The sequence below is a fragment of the Vulpes lagopus genome, chromosome 2 (assembly GCF_018345385.1).
Source record: "Vulpes lagopus strain Blue_001 chromosome 2, ASM1834538v1, whole genome shotgun sequence".
NCBI classification, from domain to species: domain Eukaryota; kingdom Metazoa; phylum Chordata; class Mammalia; order Carnivora; family Canidae; genus Vulpes; species Vulpes lagopus.
In genome coordinates this window covers 31,440,147-31,465,740 of record NC_054825.1, presented here as the reverse complement: position 1 = coordinate 31,465,740, position 25,594 = coordinate 31,440,147, and the positions used below count along the sequence as shown (strand labels likewise).

Here is a 25,594-nt window from a genome sequence, read left to right as displayed (position 1 = left end):
CCTGGTGGAAATACCCACAATACTCATCATCATGATCTCTGGCTGGTGATTTTTGGGTGAATTTCATTTTCTTATATATTTTTTGTAATTTCTAAATTGTGATCACTTTTATAATCAGGAAATAAAGGGATTTTCTAAAAGACGACCTATAGTATAGCACACAAATGCCTATGAACATGTGCTCTGCACTTTGTCGTGCACATGTGCACCCACGTATGTACACATATGCACACCCACACACAAGCAGCTGCCAGGAAAACCTTTCTCCACTGGGAAAGCAAGAAACATAGTCATGTTTCTGCAGAGGGAGAAGTTGTGGTCTAGTTGTTTTTTCTGCTTTTCTGTTCTGACCATGGAAAGAAAAAGTAATGAGTCCACATCTCAGCAAGATGGAAGGTGGGGAAAAAAAAAAAAAAAAGATGGAAGGTGGGAAAACTCATGGCTGAGAAGTGAGAGGGCCTGTCAGAATCATCTCTCAGACAGTTTGGGGTAGGCGATTCCCAGGTCCAGCCCTCTCTTCTCCAGCCAGTTACCTGGCTCCCACCTATGTCCAGCCATTGACTGATGAGTCTTCAGAATTTGCTCCCACTCCAGGAGGAAGCTCATGGGAGGCTTCTTTTTTTTTTTTTTTTTTTTTTTTTTAATTTATGATAGTCACAGAGAGAGAGAGAGAGGCAGAGACACAGGCGGAGGGAGAAGCAGGCTCCATGCACCGGGAGCCTGATGTGGGATTCGATCCCGGGTCTCCAGGATCGCGCCCTGGGCCAAAGGCAGGCGCCAAACCGCTGCGCCACCCAGGGATCCCGGCTTCTTTTTTTTTTTTAATATTTTATTTATTTATTCATGAGAGGCACTGAGAGAGGTGGAGACACAGCAGAGTGAGAAGCAGGCTCCCTGTGAAGAGCCCGATATGGGACTTTATCCCGGGGCCCCAGGATCACACCCTGAGCCAAAGCTGAGCCACCCAGGAGTCCCGGGGAGGCTTCTTAACCATGAAGATTTGAGCGCTCTCTTTCCAGAGCCTCCAGCCAGACATCCATTTTGCTTGGTGTTGGACCCTCCACCTATCCTGAATGCCTGCACCTGCATTTTTCCTGGTCCCTGATTGTTGTTACAACTATGCCAGACCTTTTGCTTAGGTGTGATCTTTTTTATTTTTATTTTTATTTTTTTAAAAGATTTTATTTATTTATTCATGAGAGACACAGAGAGAGGCAGAGAGAGAGGCAGAGACACAGGCAGAGGGAGAAGCAGGCTCCATGCAGGGAGCCCGACGTGGGACTCGATCCTGGGTCTCTGGGATCATGCCCTGGACTGAAGGTGGCGCTAAACCGCTGAACCACCCAGGCTGCCCCTTAGGTGTGATCTTGAAGTAATACCTACCTTTTGCTCACCTGGCTTCAAGCCTCTCCTGAGCCTGGACTCTAGGTACTCTCATACACATGGCTCATATCTTTCACACCCACCTGACCTTGGCTGTTTCCATCACTTATTGCTGCATAGCAAATTATCCCTCTCCATAGAGTGGTTTAAAATAACCACTTTATTCCAAGCCAAATGGCACTGGCTTGTGCTCCACAGTGTCTGAGGCCTTAGCTGGGATAGCTCAAATGGCTGAGGGATGACCACAGTGGCTCACGTGGAGCCGTATGTCTGGGGCGTTGGCTGTCTTCCATGTGGCCCCTCTTGGGCTTCCTAACAGCATGGCTCTGTTGGGCTTCCTATCAGCAGATGCTTCCAAGAGGCAGCATTCCAAAATGATGAGTCCCAAAGTGCCAGTGGTTTGTAAAAGCTTCTGCTTACACCATGCTCTCTAGTCTTCTACTGGCCAAAGCAAATCACACACCCAAGGCTAGAGTCACTGAGGCAGAGAGAGGATGGTACTAGGGAATGATTGTGCCAGGTGAGGTCTGTCAGGGAGCATGAATATAACAGCCTACCTACCACCTACCTGATCTCTGTTTACCCAGGTTCAGCCAAATCAGGTGGTTTGCAAGGTGGACCTACAGCGCAGGCTCCAGGGTCAGAGTGCTTAGGATTTAGCCTTTACTTCACCACTTACTAGCTATGTGAAATTAAACAAGTCACTTAACCTCTTTCTCTTTCAGATTCCTCATCCATAAAATGAGGAGAAGAGGATTCACCTCATGGGTCATTATGAAGATTAAGAGAAATAATACATGCAAGGCATAGAACAATACCTCGCCCCAAACCAGCACTCAGTTAGCTATTACTATGATTACTACTATCTCTATTGACTCTAAATAACTCACCCTCAGTCACAAAGCTAGTAAGAGGCAAAACCCAGAGGCAATGCCAGGCCCCTTTGCCTCCACTGACAGCCTTTATAATATGGGGCAACTTGGGGCTTCTCCCACACATAGGTTTCTAGAAGGTTCTGAAGAGGTCTGTTTCTAAAGCAGGCAGTGGTCAGGTGTGGGAGCACTAGAGAGGCATGGGGGTAGAAATTTAGAACCACAGTATTCACAGCTGACGGTGGGGCAGCAAGAACCAAGGAGCACGGTGGAACACCAATTAAATCCTCCCCTCAGATGCTGAGGGCCAAAATTTGGACTTATAATCTGAATGCATAAAAGGAAGATTTTGGAAGAAACTTCTCAGTCCCCATTTGTTCCCTTCAGGGTTCAGTGAGCATTATCAGCAATGATCTTATTTATTATGTGCTTGCATGTTAACTGCCTGCCTCCATGACACCCTCTAAAACACAAACTCCATCTTCCTAGATGATGTGTCCCCAGGTGTGGGATGGGCCTGGCAAGCAGGAAAGGAGGGAGGCAAGGGAACCCAGTGGACATTGAGGTTGGACTCCAATCAAGAAGTGATGACATCATGAAGTGGGTAGACCATTGTGATGGAGAGGAGGGTGCTCTTTAGATGATGGCACACCTAAAGCTGGTGTGTTCAGTGTGCAGCTGGCAAGAGGAGGGGGTGGAGGAAAGCCCAAGTCTGCCCTGATATGTGATAAAAGCACTCCCTTTCACAGTCATCATGCTGAAATATGCCAGTGGAAAGGAATGTTTCAGACAACCCATTAGAATGGTCAACATAAGAAACTTGGGGTAACTTTAACAGGAAATGTGTATAACTGCACTGGGAGATTTATACATTTTATTGCAATTTGTAAAGATAACAGTAAGTGAAGAAGAAACATTCCATGTTCCTGGATGGAATGAGTAAAAAATGCAACTGTGTCAGTTTCTCCAAAGGAAGTTACAGTTTTAACATATCCATGATCCAAATTCGAAGAAGATTCTATTGGGATTCTCTTAGATTTTTGTAGAAAAGTGATCCATAGACTCACCTAGAAGAATGAACTAGTGAGATTATTGAAAATATTTCTAAAAAACCCAGAGCACGGGTGATGAGGAAGGATACAGCCCGCCAAATATTAAACACATGAAGAAACTGACATGACAAGACACACAGGTGCAAATACTAACAGTATGTGATAAAAACACACACTACATGATAAAGGACACATCACCAAACCATCAGAAAGAATATGCAGTAGACAGTGTTGAGATTACTATTCAGAAATTAGGGGGAGGGGTATCAACCTACCCTCAAAAAAACCCAAATGGATTGAAAGAGTGTAAACAAACAAACCATAAGAAAACATTAGAGAAAACAGGTTATTTCTCAAAGCTACAGTAGGAAAAATGTTACAAGTTCAGTAGCATAAGAAAATTTGGTTTGACACACTCAACTTCAAAAACTTTAGAACATTTGTGTATCAGAAAGACAATCCCCCAAACTGGAAACAAATCACCCAGATGGGGAAATGTCCGCATTGAAGGTAACCATGAGTACTATCTATATTATCCAAATAGCTCATGCAAATCATTGAGAAAAACTCTGTATCCCATAGGCATTGGATAAAGAAAGTTGGTGAACAGGTCATAGAAGAAAAAATCTAACTGGTAGGTAACTTTATAGAAGCTTACCCCTGAGAAATTAAAATAAAAGCAAAATGAGGTATCATTTTCCAACTATTTAAGTCACAAAATAATGAGATTAATGGTAACATGCTGAGTCTGGGGGAAATAGAATTTTGCCTTTGTGAAGAGTTGTTTACTCAGCAACTTTGGTGAACATCACAGGAACCTGGGCACTGGCAGCATACAGACAGATAATAGTTCACAGAGCTCACTGCCCAGCCTGGGAGAAAAGGAAGAGCTATGGGTGTGTGGGGGCTTCCCAGAGAAGGGGTGGCAGTTTGAGGGAAAGGCAGATGGTGAGGGATAAAGACTTTGTGGGCCCTGGGGTGGGGAAGAGGTCATCCTACGGGGGGAGAGCCCTAGGGCCTCAGCCCAAGTCCCACCAGAATGTGATCCCAATGCATCCTTCCATCTTCTCTCCCCCACCTGCCATGTTCCACCCCCTGCCAGGCACCCACCCTGAACCGCTTGGTTCTCAATGCCAACCTCCCTCTCCGTGACTGCATTCAAGCTCTGCCTTCCACCTGCAATGCACAACCCTTCCAGCTACAACCCTAGTCAAAATCCTTCAAGGCCTAGCTCTACTTCCTCCATGAAGGCAAAGGCAACCCCCTCTTCTGTGCTTCATTTACACCTCACTCATGGCTCATTCATTAATTTGTTCCCTCATTCAACAAGCTCTTATGGGGCATCTCTCTGTGCCAGGCATTATACCAGGGGCCAGAGATAGAAAACCAGACCATATCCAGTCCTTCCTCTCAAGGAGCTCCTGGACCCCATCATACCATGCCCACAGTATAACTATTTGTGAACCAAGTCCATTATCCCTAACAAGACACTTAACTCCTTGAGTAGAGACAGTACCCTGTATATTTCCCCTGTGCAGTGTTCGGGACACACACTTAACAAATACACTCATCTGAGTTAGACTGAACTGGAAAGGCTAATGTTTGCATATATTATTCCAGCCAATATTCACTGCACCTGTGTAGGGTGAGGTATGGTTATTGTGTCCCCATTTTACAGATGAGGAAACCAAGGTTTGATGAGGCAAAGCACTTGATTTGCAGTCACCAACTGGTACAGAGTAGAGCTGGGAGGGTCTAGCCCCCAGCACTCGGTCTTTGCCTTGTGGCTCTGTCCTATATAATGTGACAAGAAGAGAGAAGGAAGTGAAAACTGAAGAAAGGGTTACTGAAGAAAGGGTTACCTAAGCCTCGAGGGGTAGGATTCTCACTCCGCAGTAGAAAGTTCTTCAGAAGAGGCACCCATCTGTCCTCATAGAAAATCTTATAATGGGTTTTATCATATGACCTTTGTACAGATGACCAAATGACCAATAAAGATTTTCAGATGTCTCAAAGGGTGAGGCCCATGGATTGGGTCACAGAAAAAGTAGCAGGGAACTCAGGAAATCAAAGAAGGAAAGACCAACCCAAGCTCTCTTGAGGGAACGGGAGGAGAGAAGCAGAAGGGACCACAGAGTTCCATGGCCTGTCTTTGTCTGACCTTTCTGGGTAGAAAGGCCTGGTTCAAGGAGAACTACAAAGCAATGGCTCCACCTTTAAGAGACAACATAGGTAAAGAGAGGTAACATAGGTAAGGTGATTAGGGTTTTTCTGGGTGGTAGTAAATGTCAGTGAAGTATATGGCCCCTTTTGTTTCAAAGAGGCTCATATCTACCAATGGTCCCATCCCACTGATTCACAAGGGCACAAAGAACCTGTTCTGTCTGATGCCAGTGCATTTGCTGAGCCATAAAATGCCCCCTCTAAGACACTGAGCATGTTCCATCTGCCTTTTTCTGTATTTTTCCCCAGTGCCAAGCAGAGCCCCAGACATAGCATGCTGTATTGCCAGGAGGTGCCAAACACTGAACGTTCAAAAAAAGAGCCTCCAGAAGAGGGATCTTCTTTCATATTTCTAGGCAACAGTTGAAGCTCTGGAACCCTCCTTGATGGAGAAGAGAGAAGAGGTGTGGCCAGTGCCATGGGACCAGATGTAGGGCCCAAGGATGGTATCCTTTACCCCCTGGCCCAGTGCGCAAACTCAGACACCAGAGCTGGTGGGCCAGGCAAGTAATACATCAGAGTGCAAGAGGCTGGCTGAGAGACGATTAGGGGGAGCGGGGCCTGTGACAAACCGTAGAGCGCGTGCTCCGGAGTTTGACCCATCCTTATGCAACTGCATGGATTGTTGCCACATGGAAATGCTGGACCGACCGGCATGGCCAGATCCCCCAACTTTCCAAGAGGAGCCAGAGTTCCGGATTTTTATTGGAAATCTGATTTTTTCAAATGTTGGCAGCAAGTTTAAAAATGTGAGCACTACAAAACAAACAAAACACATCTGCAGACCAGATTTGGCTGGTGGGCTGACCGCTTAGGACCTCTGGGTAGCAGATTAAATGGGAAAGCCATGCCTTTAGTGGGTGCCAATGTCAGAGAAGACAAGAGCTCCTCCCCCTGGACCATGGCAGCTCAGGTCTTGGGGTACAGGAGGATAGCAGAAAACCTGGGAGGCAGAAAGCAAGAAGTAGCAGAAGGGAGTTAGAGGCTCAGTGCCAAGGTCAGCTGGGGCCTTTCTCTCACTGTCTGTGGGCAAACAACCTCATTAAAGGACACTGAAGAGAAATAAGATGACCAGAACACAGGAGGAGATTCTACTGGCAACTCTTCATCACCTCCTCTCTCTGAGCCTCCTTGGAAACCAAGGAAATAATGATCTGCAGACCTCTATGGAAACAGCCCCCAGAAGAAATGTGACTTTGCTCTGGCCATCCTGTACATCAGTCACAGGTTAGCACGATGGAAGAAGGGTCTGATCTCAAACACAGAGGCAGGACCACCTGCTGCCCCTCAGGCTGCTTCTCCAGCTCTCTAGCTCCAGCCCGTTTGTCACTGGTGCTCAGTGGCTTTGCTGTGGGAGGCGGTCTCAGCTCTCTTAACTTTCTCCTGCCCATTGTTGTTTGTTGTTGTTTTCTAAGACAGAACAAAAAGAGGCCACAGCCAGATTCCTGCCAACACCTATGGGAGCCCAATGGAGGGTCTCAGGTTAGATACAATTTGAGCAGAACACTCTGAAGTCCCATGAGTTATCAAATGAAGGAAGAGCCAAAGATACTGTGGTTCTCTAATTAGCTGTGCATGCAGCAGAAACTACATGTTTAGTCTCCATACATTTCTGGATTATTGTTGACAAAAGAACCAGGAGAATCACTCTTGGCCCTCAGGAAGCATAGAGCTCAACCTCTCATTTTTTGATAAGAAAAGTGAAGTTCTATGAAGTGAGGGCCAAGCTGTCATGCATTGGCTAACTGTGAAGGGCTGTGGCACTGGTTTTGTCCAAAAACAACTGAGTTCGTTATCATGTTCAAGAAGAAAATACTTGAGCAGAAAATGCATTTGTGACAGAGGTCACTTTCCAGCTATAACAAAATATACATATATCTAGAAGAGGCCAAGAAATACAAAAGCAAAGAGGCATAATTTTAAGAAAATGAAAAATACTAAGCTTAAAATATTTAGGGGGTACTTACTGGATAAAAGCATCCTTTCTTAAAAAAAATTTAAAAAAATTAAAGCATCCTTTCTTTTGTCAAAAAGGATTCACCATAGGGTTCTCTTAAGTCAAGGTGAGAAATTTTTTTTTTATATCTAGGTCACTGATACTAGAACATTTGATTGGCATAAGTAAGCAAGTCTTAAGTATGACTTACATCATTTCATTCTGCTTTAGAGAACTTTTCTTTTTTTTAAGATTTATTTATTTATTCATGATAGAGAGAGAAGGAGAGAGAGAGAGAGAGAGAGAGAGGCAGAGACACAGGCAGAGGGAGAAGCAGGCTCCAAGCCGGGAGCCCGATGCGGGACTCGATCCCGGGACCCCAGGATCATGCCCTGGGCCAAAGGCAGGCGCTGAACTGCTGAACCACCCAGGAGTCCCCTAGAGAACTATTCTTTAAGTTAAAAACAGGTAACACAGAATTTCATTCAATAAATGTAAACAAAAATATACACAGTTAAAGGGCAGTGAAAAATGATCGAGATTAAGAAAAACCAAAGAATGATGTCCGGGGAGGTAAGGCACAACCTTTCTGTTAGCCAAAACCAAGGGGCAATTATTGGGTCCTCAATGATAGAAGGGGCCCCTAGCTCTCGTGAGGCTGTGTTCCCAAATTCCATGTGTTAAGATGCTGACGGGAACTTATAAAATATTTTCCTATGGAAATAACAGAAATGGCAAAGTGGGTGTAAGGTTATCAGGCTTGGCCCCAAGACCAAGTTAACCCAAAAGAGACCACCATTCATTATTCTCTGGAGCCACAGTCACAGACCCACCTCCTTCCATCGTAACTTTGTTTCCTCCATCTACTCCCTGGGACTCTGTTGTCAACCCTCTGGTTAGCTCACTTGATACTCTCAGATTCCTTCCGCTCTTAGGACTTCCACAGTACCCTACATAGGGAGGTGCTGTAGGCATCAAGTGGAGTCATTCCAGTTGAAGATCATGATGGGAACTCAGGCATGGTGGCCACAATGGGTCATATGCAAGAAGAAGCAAAAGCAAAAATGAGGCACTTTATGGTCCTCTGAGAAGAGACGCCCGCTTTGCTCCTTTCTCCTAGTCCAATCCCCAAAAGACGGCTCTTCTCTTCTGCCTGTCGGTGGCCCTGAATATATTCTTAAGTGAATTCTTTACTTGAGCTATCTTGAGTGGGATTCTGGAAGTTGAAACAGAATTTTGTCTACAATGCCAGGTACTAAATCTTATTTGTCCTCCTTCTCAAGCTAAATCTCCCTATTTTTACTCAGTCTCCCAGATTTGAGGTCTATGAGGTGCCCAGAATTGCGGCTCCCTGGATGAATGCCTGAGGGTGGTCATCACTCCCCATTACCCAGCTCTGCACTCCATTGTGGCTCCAATGCCCAGTGTCCCCAAATTCTGGGAAAGGCAGTCATAACAAAAATCAACCTAAAGGTGAATTTCTTTTCCCAACACTTCAAGTTCACAGCGAACTCTGGCTTTAATCCAACGTATAAATCAGCCTCTGAATGAGGCCCCAGGGAAAGAGATGATAGAATCCTTACGTTGTATTGTTTTTTTTCTTTCCCAAAGAACAGATGTGCATTTTATCAGATGCCTCTTTATCATCTCAAATCACTTACTAAATTGAAGACTTTATGGGCAGATTGGCTGCCAGACCTTGCCCAATTTCTGCCCCACTGTCCCCCTCTCCTCTCTGCTGCCAGCGGCGGTCTATGGGCTCAGCCTGCCCTGACACTGGCCAGCCATGTCAAGGGGGATATAGGCAGTTTAGGCTCAAACGGGAGGGTCACAGCAGCACTTCACCTTTAACCTGATTTGGATCTGTGTGCTCCTGCCTAATTTCTGACCCTTGTCTTCATTTTATTCTTTCAGGCCAAATCTCCAGCTTATTGTCCTCCCTACTACCCATACCCCCAGAAGGAATAGGGGTCTTTTGCCTTGTTCTCCCAAGCTTGCAGCTCAAAACTGCAACTTCCCGTGAGTTCTACTAAAGGTCCTTCTGATGCTATTTGCCTAAGTCTCAGCTCTTGTCCTCCTGGTGGCCCTTCTCTGGCAGTGCCCCAGGCTAGATCCCCAACACCAACTCCTTTTTGGATGACAGCTGTCACCTGAGGCCCTCCCTCTGAGTGTGAGTTCTGCCTGCTGGAGCATGCCTCCTCTAGGAGGCTGGGGGCTACCCCACACCAGCAGGGGCTTTTGATCCCAGGTTGCACCATTCCTCCCATACCCCAAAATATGACCATAACGATATCCATCATTAAAATTCCATCTCTCCAATAGCAGAAGAGAAAGTGGGTATCCTTGGTGCTGAGCACAGACGAGGTCCCCCATTAGCACCTGATACTTGGAGGAAGGAGGGAGGGAGGGAAGGTTGGTGTCAGGGGGTCAGCAGAGCTGTGAAGCAGATATATATCAGAGTAGGAGTTCAGCAAGTAAAGATCAAGTTCTATACCACGGGAGCCAAGGAGAATTATCACAGGAGGGCAGGGATGATTGGAGCAGTCAGCTGGGGGAGAGGGCTGCAGGTCTGAGGGGAGAAGGGATGAAAGGAACCCTGGAGAAGTGAGCAGGAATGCTGGTACTCCTTCTCTGGCATGGAAATGACATAAGGACCACATTTTCCATCTGGGAATCTAAGGGCCCAGTAGAGATTAGCTATTGGCCACTTGGCTTAAGGATGCCCTTTTCAGACACTTCCTGCAAGGTGACTGGGCCTGAAGGCACCACCCTCTAAGCAATTCTTTCATTGCTGGCACCCACATTCAAATGCATCCCACATTCAAGCAAACAAACCTAACCTCAACTGACCTCTTGGGGGAGCAGAGAGAGCAGGGAAGCAGGGAGGCCACCAAGCACTCCTGAGGCTCATAGCCCCGTCCACAGACCACAGCATTTGTCTAGCATCTTTCACATGCCTAGCCTGATGCTGGAACAAAAGAGGACAAGCCAAGACCAAAGACGAGTCACAGCTAGGACAGGCTGGGGGATGCAGCAGGGCACACTCTGAATGTGACCTGAGACAACAGAGGGCATGATGAGGTGAAGCCCCAATAGCACAGGGAACTCTTCCTCATCTTTTCCCATCACCCCTCAAGGGTGCTGATGGGGAGACCAAGTTTCCCTGGCTCAAAGGGACAGCGTCAGTGGTGATGCCAGCAGCTATTTCTAGAAGCAATGGAGTGTAGAGGCTCAAAGTAGGGTCTTTGACATGACAGGTAAGTCCTCATCTTAGCTCTACCAGTAATTCGTTGTATTAGAGTTAGTCACATGCCTCTCTGAACATTTGCCTTTGTGTCTATACCAACCACATAGAACCATCGAGTGAGGTTTGAATGTGATCGTGTGTTAGAGTCTGTAAGACACACAGAATACAGCAAATGCTGGTTAGTATTATGCTTTTTGTTGTTGCTATCAGAGAAGAACCAGCATCTAAGCCATTTTCAGATCTCTCTCTGGCCAATTTTGTGATTCTAGAGTTTGACTCAGGAGGACCAGGGAAGGGTAGGGAATTGGCAGAGATGTCCCATGGGTGGATGGGGTCTGTACTCAACGATCTGCATAGATCACAGTGCTGTCAGCCCAGCTCCAGAGACCCCGGGAAGGTGTTGCTGAGTACATACAGTGATGTAAAAGAATTCTAGGGCATATGAGGTATATGGAGTCTGAGACACAGAGGTGGGCCAGAGAGAAGAGAAGACAGAGGAAGAGCCAGCATAGGGGCAGCCATGGTAGCAATTACTTATCAGGCATCTATCAGGTGTCAGACCCTGGCATGAGTGCTTTACCTGTCACACTTTTCAGTCCCCCCGGAAGATAGGCATTAATATCTCATTTTACAGATAAGGATTGAGTCACCCTAAGACCCCGGCTAATCAACACAGAGCCAGAGAAGCAACCCGGCCCACCTGACTCCACCATCCAAGGCTTTCTACACTGCAGTCTGTAAGGTCAGGGATGTCCACACAAGAAGAGCATCTCCAACAGAGTTTCATAACTTGGGATTCATGAAGTAGTTAAATCTCTTGAAATTCCAAGCAAAATTGTGTGTGTGTGTTTGTACTTTTTTCCCAGAGAAGTGCTCATAACATTCATCAAACTCTCAAAGGGGTCTATGAACCTGAAATGTCAAAGTACAATGTACTTAGAGAAAGGAAGTCACCAAGACCTTATTCTCCAGGCACCTGCTCCTCCAAAGCCCTTGAGGGGATGGTGGAAAGGTTGAGAAAGATTGATTGCTCCCTGACAGTGTCTTGCTCCTCTCCAGCTTTCTAAATCAGTAGCTCCAGCAGCAGAGGCCACCAGATTTTACTAAAATGGCATGTGGCATTGTGTGATGCTAGAGGACAGACTTGAATCCAACCAATCTGACATTCATTCATAACTCAGGACATTGTCCCTTCTACAAAATGTCACAGGGAGCTACCACAGCCCTACTTCTTATCTGGACACTCCCACCTCCACTGAAGAAAATTGATGAATTAGTAAAGCCATGTCCCCAAAGTTTAGGAAATGTCTCCACAGGAATGGAGACTGAAAATCACAGCCTGTCAATGGGGCTGCTTAAAACAACCCCACCCACAAACACTCTCAAGAGTCTCTAAAGCTAAATATGTGTTGGAAGCAGAGACATGTTGGGTCTCCTTTTATTTATCTATCTATTTGTTTATTTATTTATTTGTTTGTTTATTTATTTATTTTTGGGGGGGTCTCCTTTTAGAGCTTCAAACCTTGGATGGTAAAAGCCCAGAAACCCTCATAGTACCTGTGGGTCCCTCATGGGTATGTGTTAGCCTTGTATGCCTAAATTTTGTCCCTCAATGCTCAATGACCGTTGAGTCTCCTATTTTCTCAAGCCTGAAACACTGGAGTTCAAATCCAGAGCTCTAACTGGCTTGAAAAAAATGAGGATGTGGATATTCAATGGGAACAGGAGGTGACAATTACATGTGTTCCATGTAAGAAAAGGAACTCTAGGAGCTGACGAGTCTACCAGGTGGAAGGACCCTCATGATTCTGAGAGGAGGCCCAGAGAGGGGAGGCAAGGTATCCAAACCTACGTCTCTCACTCCTGCTATTTCATTCTTTTGAATGCAGGGGCCCAAACCACTGGGCTTATGCAGACACTCACATAGATGGCAGGAGTTAAGGAACTGAGGATTCAGAGGAAGGTTGGTTTCTTAAATAGAGCTGGATGTGACCCAGTGGCTCAGAATAGACAAGGGAAGGCCGTCAGCTTCCATCAGAGCCAGTAAATCATCACAACCATTTCCTCTTTCCAAGCCCTCATTACAAAGCCCTAGAAATCAGATCCATTATCCGGACGGAGGTAACTGCAAGGCGAGACTTCCTCTCGAGGTTTCCAGACATTTGCAAAGATGAGAATGTGCAACACTGGCTTCCTGGACTCTTCAGGGGAGGTACTAATAAACAAAAGTCCCAAGCATCAGGCACATTGCCCTCCACCTTGTGTGCTTAGCAGGAGTGGTGTCTCGGAACTCAGAAACAGGGCTATGAGGCTCTGCACCATCTCATCGAAGAAGATGCAAGACGGTCGGAGAGTGTGTGTGCCTGCGTGTGTGTCTGTGTGTGTGTCCCGCTAAGTACTTCCTTCACTACACAGCTAATCCGATTAGCAGCTTTAGGAAACTCTGCAATGTTAATTCAAGGGTCCCATTCATAGAACAGCTTGGCCCATGGCTGCTCAGAGCTCCCATTCTTCTCTCTGCAAATAAAATGCACACAGAAGGATTTTCTCTCCCTGAAGAATGCACTCTTGCCTCCTTGCCCCGCACATATCCAAAATGCTTCTGCCACTTCCTTTGGCAGCTCCCATGGCAAGGGCATAGACCAGTCTGAAAATGGGGAGAAAATAGAGCTCTTTCTACCCCATGCACAACAAGAGGCTAATTTTCACAGGGCTGTCGACACAGGTGCCTTCCAAGCTGGCAGCCGTGCTAAGTTGTCTCATGAAAGCACACCTGTTGTAGGGCCCTGGAGGAGTCACTGGCTTTCCCTGGGCTTTCACTTCTTTCTCTGCAGAATAAGGACTTAGAGCAAAGGGTGTAGCTGGAACAGAAGGCTGAAAGGAGGGAAACTCAGGGCTTGTACAGACACAATGTCATTATGTTTGGCTGGAGGACAAGGAGAGGGAAGGGGACTGGATATGCAGGTTGTAGACAGAGTGTGCACAGTTCAGACCAAGGTCAGACTAGGAATGTTTCTGCCAAGTGACAGGGAGCCACGGAAGGTTTTAAGGAAAATAGCTGTCTTGTCAGTCTCCCCAGACCGCTGTAACAAACTCCCACAAAGTGGGTGGCTTGAAGCAACTGAAATTCATTCTCTCCCAGTTCTGGGGGCTAGCGGTCGGAAATCAAGGTGTTGGCAGAGCCATGCTCCCTCCGAAGGCTCTAGATAAGGAGCCTTCCTCATCCCTTGCTAACCATGAGTGGCTCAGGCAAACCTGGGCATTTCCAGGCTCTTAGATGTTTCACTCCAGTCTCTGCCGCCCTCCTCACGCAGCCTCTGTGTCTGCGTGCCCTCCTTTTAAAGTCCATTACTGGACTGAGGTCTCATTTCAAGATCCTTAACTAATTACATCTGCAAATCCTCTATTTCCAAATAAGGTCACATTCTGAAGTCCCGGTAGAAATTAGTCTGGGGGACATTATGCAACCCACTACAGTGGCTGCAAGGTCAGGGCCAGGAAGATGACCTGGAAGCAGGATGGGGAAGGAGGACTAGAGGCAGGGAGACTGATTCCTCTAAGTGAACGGCAAGGGTGCTCCCTGCTGGGGGTCTCAGCAGCTTTTTTCTGTGGCCAATGCAGCACCCTGAGTGGGCACATAAAGCAACCCAGGCACAAGGTCTCTGCTCATCATTTGGCCCAGAGAGGCACCTTCCAGGTGATGGCAAAGGAACGATTACACGCACCTCTGCTGTACTCTGTTTCTTCTAACTGGCAACATGGCGGACAGGCTGGTCCAGGGGAGGACACGTGGCCTGGGAGCTGGGACACCTGGTTCTAGTCTTGGTTCTGCCGCTCACTGAATTTAACACATTGGGAACACCTATGGAAGGAAGCCACCTTGGTTACCTCGAGGGCAATGATATTGTGTCATTCTGCAGCCAAGAAAGCAGCTCCAAACTCACAGGACAAACCAGGGAAAGAAGGCTTCTGGGGCTACACTGCAGGGTTCTGAACCCTTCCCCCTATAAGCCCTCCCTCCCAGGGATTTAGCAGCCCCTCCCCTTGAACCTCCTTCCCTCCCCTAAAACACAGGGGCACTAACCAAAGCTTAGAAATAAAAACCTAGAGCAGCCCCTGTGGCTCAGTGGTTTAGCGCCGCCTTTGGCCCAGGGCCTGATCCTCCCTGCACAGAGCCTGCTTCTCCCTCTGCCTGTGTCTCTGCCTCTCTCTCTCTCTGTGTGTGTGTCTCTCATGAATAAATAAATTAAATTTAAAAAAGGAAATGAAAACCTAAATTTAAAAATACATCTTTTTTTTTTTTTTAAATCAAAGCAAATGTTTAAGGATCGATGCACAAAGTTGCTCACAACACCATTGTTTCTAACTGGGAAGAATTACAGGAAGAAAAGGGAAACACTCTTCATGCCCATCTGTATGGGATTGGTTTGACGAATTATGGCAGAGTTGTACATTAGATGTGCTAGCCCATAATGTACTGCATGAAAAGATGTCTATGCAGTGGTATTAACTGAAATGCAGGTTGCACAAGAGGGTGTTAAGCAAAATCCCTTCTATGTTTTAATAATCTCTGTGTGCACACAGCCTGAGCCCAGTGAGGCTGGAAGGAATCCAGCAAACAGATAATGACATGGAACCCTGGGGCTGGGAGAACTAGAGATTTTTACTTTCTACAATTTTGAGCTATTGGACTTTAAAAACAAAAAACAAAAACTGGCAGTATTAGTTTAATCAGCAAAAACAATTTTAAAAATTCCCATTCTGAAAATAAAATAACTATGCTAGATAGTTGTGAAGTACTACTGGCCCACAGAGAAAAGTGATCAGGATAAAAATCACTTTGCCATAAGAGCATACCAAAGGAAAAAAAAAAATTCCAAGCTTCAGAAGGAGGAAACACCAGTTAGGTACGTGTTTCAAAGGCCTCAGATGCAAGCTGCCAATGTTCCCTCCAGCACATAGCAAATCTCCCCCACTCTCCACTTTAGCCTAAACCTTCCCAGGCCACTGTGCTTTCTGCAAATACTGCTACTACTCCTAATGAGGAGGTGTCAGAGTTGCTATTTATTGAGCAGTTTTTATTAGCCAGGCACTGTGGTAAGCACTTTATATATATTCTTTCTGTCCTTAAAACACTACTGTTCCCATTTGATAGATGAAGAAACTGAGGCCCAGATCAGGGATCCAAACCCAGACAGTCTGATCCTAAAGCCCATGACAACAACCAGTGCTTTCACCATCCTTCTAGAAGCAAATCCCTGTTGGAGCTCTTGATCTCTTAGGCCCATAGGAGATGGTTCCAGGGTCTTCCAGTCTCTGCCAACCCCTTCCTTCTTCTTCTCTATACATGTTGGCCAATGCCTTGTAGGTATAAAGGACTGGGCCACCTCCAAAGGATCCAAAGACAAATATGATGTGGACTCAGCCCTCTCTGAGTTCACAGTGAAGAAGAAAAGAGACTACTCAAGTTCTTAGACCAGAGGCTGACCATGTTGGTCTTAGGGAAGTGCCGTGAGGGAGGCGCAGGCAGGGCTGCTGGGCTTCCCTTTGCTGCAGCATCCTGAGGCAATCTTCTGGGCAGACAGCTCTCCAGGAGCTGGCCAACTGCTGGCATGGTGGCCGGCCACTCCCAGCCTCTCTCTGGGGTCTCCCACTCACATTTTCTAAGGCTGGGCCTCCATGCTGTGGCATGGAAGCACCCCAGGGACAACACAAGGATCACTGATAGGGGTGACCCTGAACATTTGTGTTGGTGGATTAGTGCCAACTAACTGCTGTGCTAGCCTAGAATATGTGAGAAGGGTCCCCAAGTCAGGAAGGCCAAGCCCCAGAAGTCCTCATTGGATCTTGCATGGTCACTGCTCCTGCCTTCCAAATCGCTATGCACCCACATGGAATGTAAACCTGTACAACCACTTTGGAAAACAGTAACTACTAAGGCTGACCTTATGTAGCCTATGACCCATCAATCCCAGTTCTAATTGCCCAGTGGAAACGAGTGCTTGTGTTCACCAAAAGACATGTATAAGAATGTCAGCAGCAGCTTGATTAATCATAGCCCAAGACCGTGAACTCAATAGAAGGATGACTACATGAGCATTCAGTCACACAAGAGAATACCACACAATGAGAGAGAACGAAGTACTTCCCTTAACAAGGTCAAAAGGCTGAGTGAAATCAGGCAAACAAGACATGCTGTGTGATTCTGTTTATGCAGGTAGAACGAGTCTGTGACAGCGGCCAGACTAGTGGCGGCTGTGGGATGGGAACTGATTGGGCGGGGCCATGCGGGAGTGTTTATGGTTCTGGAAATGTTTCACACCTTGGTCTGGGTGGTATATATGTGGACATATGTAAAAGTTCTATAATCTTGTATATTTAAGATATGCAAAGCTTACAATGTTTAAGTAATATTGCAAAAAAGAAAAGTTTTAAAAATTTAACCACACAGAGATTACAATCAGGTTAACTTCTCCAGGCCTCTAGGTAAGAACTGGTTACATGGCACAGTAGAACTATGAAGAGATGCTTCCTTTTGTTAGAGCTCAATTAAGGTCATATATATTGGTGTGAAAAATAACTTGGTTTGTAAAAATCCATTTAGAATTCGAACAGACAATTCAAACCATACATGAGAGGCCTCAAAACTCCTAAGAACTTAATAGTTATAGAACCAGACACCAAAAAGAAGCTCTAAAGTGCTAAATTGTTCCTCCTTCTTCCCAACTCCTGACAGCAAGGTCCCTCTGACCTCCTGACAACCTTTGTTCCTTTGCTCTCCCCTCATCCCCCAGCATCTGGGGGAGCTTGGACTTGGCCTGGTCCCTGGAGCTACTCATATTCCTCATGAGCCATGAGAGTTGCCCCTTACTCTGGGCACATTCCCACCCACCCCTCCAACAGGCACCCTCACCATCTACCCCTGCCAACCTCTACAGATGCATCTCTACCACAGCCTACCCCAAGGAGCCACCCTCCAGTGATGTGCACCTTACTGCTATTCCCCCAAGTAAAGACAGGCCCTGTCACTCTCCCCATGTGGCTTCCCCACTGCCTGAAATGTCTTTTCTCAATTCTTTGACTTCAAGAACTCATACTCATCCTCAAGACACAATGCAAGAGTGCCCATTCCCACAATGCCTTTCTTGGCTTCTTCCCCTCATTCTTCTCTCTACCCACTTCTCTTGGTCATTATAGCACTTGCCCTGGGAATTGCGGTTTATCTATTCACCTGTCAGTCTCATTCCACTAGACTGGGAGTACCTCAGCGATAATATCTGCCATTACCTGAGAACTTGCTATGTGCCAGGCACCAGGCTAGCCTATTATCCTGGGACTTGATCCTCCCAACCCCCTGTGGAGTGAGTGATGGCTTCATCTCCATTTTGCAGATAGGAAAACTGAACCTTAGAGATGTCAGAGAGATTGTCCAGGTCTAACCCTTGTCTGCCTGGCATGAATGGTCTCCCTGAAGGCAGAGGTCCCATCTTACTCCTCTTTTTCCAGCACTGCACTTGGCCATGACAGGTGGCCAAAAAAATGGTACAAAGCTTCAGTTATATGAGATGAACAAGTTCTGGAGATCTGCTATACCACACTGAGCCCATAATTTATAATACTATTTGTGTACTTAAAAAATTTGTTGAGAGTAAATCTCTTGTATTCTTACTAGAATATGTTTTTAAAAGTCTCAAAAGAAAGAAAAGAGGGTGGGAGGAGAGGCTGCAGGTAGCAGAGACAGTGTAGCATCAGGCACACATGAGCCCTGGTCACCAAATAGCGGGCCATAGTGAGCTACACCAGCCCATCAGCCTCATGGTGCAGCCCCCCTGTGTTTCTAAGAAGGGGGATTCCCCAGAGCTGAGGCATGGGCAGGTGAGAACTCAAGAGACTAGTCCCACTACTATCCTCCCACCCCCCAGGTGGAGGCAAAGGAGGAAGAAGAGTAATCAAAGTCTGAAGCCCCATCATGTTGCCCGGTTCATCTGCAAAACAAGTGCACAGCACACCACAGGCAAACATTCCTCCCAGTGCTAAGCATTATTAGCATCATCAACAGACATGCCCTAACTGGCCCAGTCCGGGAAGTGCTGGACCCACCCCAAGGCCAAAGTCCTGAGAACCCACACTGAGCTTGATCAAGTCTGAACCCTCTTGAACTGGAGCCTGAGCCTTCAGATAAAGAAGCAAATGGAGATTTTCTTACAAAGATCAGTAAATCTGGAGGCTCCAGCTCCACAACCTGCCATGCAGAAAGAGTGACCACTCTGGTTTTCAACAGACAGGTGGGCATGGGACTGACAGGTCATATACTGATGTCTGTTCACATATACCCTTGCCAGAGCCCCTGACCCTTCTCCCCAGAGAAAGGAAAATAGGGGACACATTACTTACCTGTGCTATGTCCCCCTTCCTCTACTGACTGCTTGATCCAGTCTCTGGCTTTGTCAATGTGAAATAACTTCAGGTCCTCTTCATCTAAGGCAATATCTCCCCAAAAGACAGCTGGAGATAAGAAAAAAATGGATTTATTAATGCCCCCAGAGGACATTAGATGTTGGGTAGCAAACTCTAGAAATGACAGTCCATCCAATCAAATCTCTCCCTGAATCTAACACATAGGGCTGGTTGAGACAGAAGAATGGCATATAATAATTCTGTGTATCAGGTGGGAGCCAATCACCATGAAGTTCAAAGGCCTAGGTCTGTAAGGTATTTTGAAAGGGCACCCTGTCTTACTCTAGCTGTGAGTGGCTCTGGGCAAAACCACCACATAGAGACAGCTGTTTCTTTCTTCTCCAGGGTCCTCAGGATATAAAAGAAAAGCATAATGTGATAAATGATACTGTTGTGCACAATCTTTGTTGCCCTTCCCTGTAGGAAGATTATATTTCTTTGCCCCATAAATATGTCAGGATTGGCCACTTCACCTGCTCTGATAAAAAAAATGTGAGAGAAAGCTTTAAAAGTTACTGCATGAGTTACTGCAAGTCACAGTCCTCTTCTCCCTTTCCCAAAGACAAGCAATGTTCCAGATAGGGGTGACTCTATCAACCTGAGTTCTAGGGTAAATATGATGTGGAGTAGAGGTATTGTTGGTCAGGATGGATATGTAGTATGAATGGGAAGAATAAAAACTTCAATTTTTACAGGTATCTGAGATTTGGGTCTATTCATTACTAGAACACAACCTTTTTATCCTAATGAATACAGAAACTGCTATCAGAAGTAGCGTGCTACTATAACAAAAATCCATTGTGTTTGGGAAAGGCAGTGGATGTCCAGGAAACTGTTACTAAAGCCTGGAAGGAGGTGATATATGTTATGCAGTAATGAGGTACCTGGTAAAAAGATTGGCCTGCATTCACTAGGAAGGCAGATGATAAACTGAACTGAGCTATGGGTTTAAGTGAAAAGATTGAGAGTCAGAATATTAATGGCATGCCTTGGTTGCTATTAGCTGTGTTTGATAAGGTACTACAAGAAAGAAGAGGGGGGCTCCTGGGGGGCTCAGTGGTTGAGCATCTGCCTTTGGCCCAGGTCGTGATCCTGGGGTCCTGGGATCAAGTCCTGCATCAGGATCTCCAGAGGGAGCCTGCTTCTCCCTCTGCCTATGTTTCTGCCTCTCTCTCTGTGTCTCTCATGAATAAATAAATAAAATCTTTTTTTTAAGAGAAAGAAAGAAAGAAAGAAAGAAAGAAAGAAAGAAAGAAAGAAAGAAAGAAAGGGTTTTATAGAGAATTGGGCAATTTATAGTGGGAATGAAAAGGAATAGAGAGAGTCCAGAAATTCAAGAAGAGCCAACATATTTCATCACTAAGCAATAAAAAAAAAACTGAAAGGGCCTTTGAGTAACACAGACTAACTAAAACTTAGCTTTGCAGTGTGGAGAAATGGGAAACTTCATCCATTGCTACTTGGAAGATAAGATGGTATATTATATATGGAAAATCATTTGGCAGTTTCCTAAAAACTTAAACATAATCTTATCATAAGACCCAGCAATTTCACTCCTAGGGAATCTTCCCAAGAGAAATGAAAACATATGTCCACACAAAGACATAAACGCAAATGTTTAGAGCAACCTTATTCATAATAGCCCCAAACTTGAAAACAACATAAATGCCTATCAGCTGTTGAACACATAAACAAAATGTGGTATATCTATAAAATGGTAAACTATTTAGCAATTAAAAAGAACAAATTACTGACACATGCTATAACACGTATGAAGCTCAAAAACATGCTAAGTGAAAGAAGCTAGATGCAAAAGACTACATATTACATAATTCCATTTATATTAAATGTCTAAAAAAGGGTAATTTATAGAGCTAGGAAGATTAATGAATCCTAGAATTGGGGGCAAGACTGAGATTTGACTATAAAGGAGCATGAGGGAACTTCTCCAGGTGGTGGAAATGTTCTGTAACTTAATTGTGGCAATGGCTGCACAACTATGAATCTACTAAAATCAAATTGTACACTTACAATGGGTGAATAATACAATATGTAAATTATACCTCAAGAACTCTGTGTAAGGGGGGAAAAAAACCCTCAATTTTATGGCAAGAACCAATCAAGATGGTGCCCAGTACATTCTTTCAGTGGGAGAGGAATGGGGAAGGACAAGAAACCAAAAGTGTGGTTCCCTTACAGAGGCCTAGCAAGTGCCAGGTGCCAGCAATTAAATCCTGAGAGGCATGTCTAGAAAACAATCCTGGTGTGGCCATGGCAAATATAGCTGAATCAAACAGGAAGACGACTAACATTTTAGAAAAGTATTGTGTGGGAAGAGCCACTAGCATGGCCTGCAGGAGACTGCAACTGTTTGAGACTTAAAATGACCCCAAATTATCCTTGGGCCTCCAACCTTCTGTGGGGAAGGAAGTGAGCCGAAAAAGATGTCCTCTTCAGAGATGCCAATAAGAATAATGGAAAAGACAAGACAGACCTCCCTGAATGGAGCCATGGAGGGCCACGGAGAAAAGATGATTGGAAAAGTACTCAGAGGAGATGGAATCAGAGCCCTCCCCGGGACAGAACACATGGGGAAGACACCTCGTGACCTGCCACTGCATCCTATTCTGTCTCAGGAGCCAGAGAAGAGCAGGGAACTAAGAGGTAAGTTTTGAAAACAGCAATGGTTCAAGGAACATCAAAAAGTGCTGTGATCAATTAGCGATGTCTGCTATGGGCAAGCTTGATAGGAGCATCCCTCAGGGAGTGTGTTTGCCATTCGCCCCTCCTTTCTTTAGGAAGAGAATCAGAGTAATACCACGGCAGAAAAGAAACCACAAGTCTGGTATAAACCAACTGCTTTTCCTAGAAGCCTAAAAGAAAAAATTGAAAAGTATTCCCAAATAAAATAAGATACTATAACAACACATAAGAAAAAATGAGTGATCGACAATACCTCTCCGTGTAAGTCTCTTGTGCAAGAGAACTTTCTGCAATGGTGGTAGAGCTCCTCAATATGGTACCCAATACCTATATGTGGTTACTGAAGACTTGAAATGTGGCTGGTGTAACTGAGGAACTGAACTTTATGTTTTATTTTTATGGTTTAATTAACTTAAATTTAAATTTCTACATGTGCCTAATGGCTGTAATATGAAAACAATATAAATAGTATAAAATAAAACTGTATATAATACAAATAATATGATATAATATAAAATAAAATAATAAATTATATTTAAAATAGCAGCTAAAAGCAACACATATCTAGGAATACACTTGATACAAAAAATGTGATACTATGTCAAGAACATAAATTCTACTAAAAGCTATAAAAAGTGACTGACATCAAAAGAAAGACATATTACATTCCTGAAATGTTTATTCTTTTGAATGAACAATGTATATTCAATGAAATGAATAATGTGTAGGCTTAACATACTTCAATGAAAATCCCAATAATGCTTTTATTATTGACAAAGTGATATTAAAGTTCATCTGCATAATTAGGTGGTAACAGTCAAGAAAGATTATTAAAGGTGGACTGGCTTCATTGGATATTAAAATATGTTATAAAGCTATGACATAGAATAGTCTGGAAGCAATCCCTAGGCTATATAAGAAAATTCATATATGAAGAGGTCTCACAAATTTGTGGAAAGAGGAGTAATCAATGAATTATGTTGAGACAAATGGATTGGCTATTTGAGAAAAAATCAAGTTGGCTTTGAGCCTTACACTACGCCTAAATAAACTCCAAATAAGTAAAAAAAAAAAGTTAAAATTTAAAAATCAACAAATTGGATGAATATATTTAGAATAAAATGAGCTAAGTCTATGCATTCAAGACACACAGCTATTGAATTCTTACCAAAAGGCAAAACATGGTCCATGGCAATCTCCTAAGAGAAGTTCTGGGAGGATTCCTATCACCGGGGTAAATTTTCTCTTTCCCATACCAACCCTGGCTGCTCAAAGTATAATCCACAAACGAGCAGCAGCACCGTTGTCTCAGAGCTCCATAGAAATACAAGATCGCAAGGCCCATGCCAGACCTGTTGAATCAGAAGCTGCATGTGAACAAGATTCCCAGGGAGAGCATGTGCATACTAACATCTGAGAAGCACTGACCAAAGGCACCAGAGATTTTGCCTCAATCAACCATGCCCCTGGAGGCACAGGCTCCCCTGCACCTCTGTTACACCTGTCATGGCTGTAATGAAGTCAAGCAGGGCAATTCTTCACAGAACTCTAGAATTTGAAAGGATAGGCCAGAGGAAGCATTTAAAATGTACATCAGTGAAAATGCCATCTGCTCCAGTCTTGGCTGACCCCACTGAACTCCAACCTGCAATTTAGGGGGTTGTCACAAGGTGGTGGTGTTCTGTTAGGAAGCTCTGGCTAGGAACTGTGTTAGGAATAGATTGTGACATACAGGAGGGAAAATGCTTTTCAGAAATCAAAAATAGAAATCTTTAAAGTAGTCAGATACAATTTTAAAACTATTATATAAGAAATTTACAAATATAAAAGGAGACTAATTTTAAAGAAATACTTTCTAATGATATCTAATAAGTGATGTGCTGATAATTAACAATTGGCTAGGGGGCTAGGGGAGAAGACAGCCCTGATTTGTAGCATTTGGCTGATTGTCCTGGTGTAAACACTCCCACCGTGGCTGATTTCAAGATCACAGAACGTGGTGTTGGAAAAAGGAGCATAGGCTTGTAGGTGAGAGCCACCTCCAGCACACTACTGTAGTAACAGTGATGCGTACGTGCAAAGTTCTTTTATGTTCCCCAACAGATCCCATGTGTATGCATAACCCTCAAGGCTGCGAAAGATGACCATGAGGCAGCCTTGCAGGGAAAGTCTCCCAACCCAGGATCTTTCCCTGCTTGTGTTTTCCCATCTAAGGCAGATGGGAATACAGCATATAGCATATAGTCCTCTATCTCGGGTACCAGGCCAAATGCATTCTATACATCAACCTCAAATAAAGGCCCAGAGCAGAGGTAAGACTTGGCCAAGGTCATGCAATCAGGAAGAGGCTTCACAGATGTTTTAACTTAACCGAGGCCTCCCAGATTCCCAAGCCAGAATGCTCCCTGATCAAGCCACTCTTCCCAAAGTCCCACATTCTAATAAGAAATGTTGCATTAAATAGCTTTCCTTTACTGCAGGACTTCTCAGAGCCTTTACAACTCTGACAAATATCATGAGTCTCCAAGAGAAAGAGAATGCAGCCTTTCCCAATGTGGTTTGCCCTGGAATCTTTTTTCACTGAATCCTGTCCTAAGGAACACCTTTTGGAGAGTGTTGCACTGCTCAGCAATTGACCAGGAATTACAGATTCTGAGGCCTAGAAGGGGCCCTGCTGGTCCTCGGGCCCAACCCATCAACTGATGCCTGAGTAGCCTCTTCTCACACACATCCAGTATCACAGAGCTCATGCCCTTCTAACACGTCCCCCTTTATCTTGGATCAGCTCTCCTTTTCCCCAAATCTGATGTTTTAGTACCAACCAGGCCACTTCTTCTCAGAAGCAAGACACTGAAGAGAAAGGGATTGATCATTCTTGAGTGCCAGCCAGATGACAAGCTTTTATGCTCCTCTGACCCTGCCAAAGGCAACTCCATGCAATACATATCACACTGGTTTTTCAGATGAAAAAAAGCAGGCTCAGGCGATTAGGCAATTTGCTCTGAGCCACCTCTCAAGTCCTCTCTCAATTGCCATCCATCGTTGTCCTGAAAGGATCCATGCTGCTAAGAGAGGGAGGGAAGCCTACAGAGAAGGGACTAGTTTAGACTTGGGGGTAGAATCAGAAAAGGCCTCACAGAGGGAGTGACACTTGTGTGGGAAGATGACTTGTGAGCAGAAGCTTGTCAAGTGGACAACAGGAGGAAAGGGCATGCTGGCCAAAGGAGCAGCATGAGCAAAGGCCCTGTGGTGAGAAGCAGCAAGGCAGTGTCAGTACAGAAGCAGAGGAAATCTGATGAGGGGAGCCTGGTTCCACATTCATGTGGCATACCAATGACAACAAGAACAAGGCAGGATGTGAGGCCACAGGAACTGAGGGGCTGGGTAGGGGTGGGGGTGGAAAGGCCCAGACACCAGGAACAAAATCTGGAGCTATTAGAGCACCCACGGTGGAGCTGGTCACAAGGAGCCCCTCACTTTTGGTACAGCCCTTCACAGCTTCCTGCACATGCGCTCCTCCCCACCACTCACCCAGCCCCAAGCTTGAGCCTGCCATGTTCTGGGCCTTCAGAAGGTGCTCATGAGTGAGCAAGTGAGTGCACGTATGCTCTGTTGAAGTCACAGGGGAAGGCAGAGCAAGATCGTTAGCTCCATTTATTGGGGAAAGTAAGGCTTAGGGAGTTAACAACTAGCCCGCAGTGTTTACAACCTGTGAGAAGTG

General features: G+C 45.2%; 1 protein-coding gene across 1 annotated transcript in view; it reads right to left on the bottom strand.

Annotated features, from left to right (window-relative positions):
• Positions 1-25,594, bottom strand: part of TLL2 (tolloid like 2) — a 122,172-nt gene that overhangs the window by 78,218 nt on the left and 18,360 nt on the right. Inside the window, exon 2 of the mRNA XM_041732545.1 lies at positions 19,108-19,218. Coding sequence (XP_041588479.1) covers positions 19,108-19,218 — 111 coding nt within the window. The remainder of the gene's footprint in view (positions 1-19,107; positions 19,219-25,594) is intronic.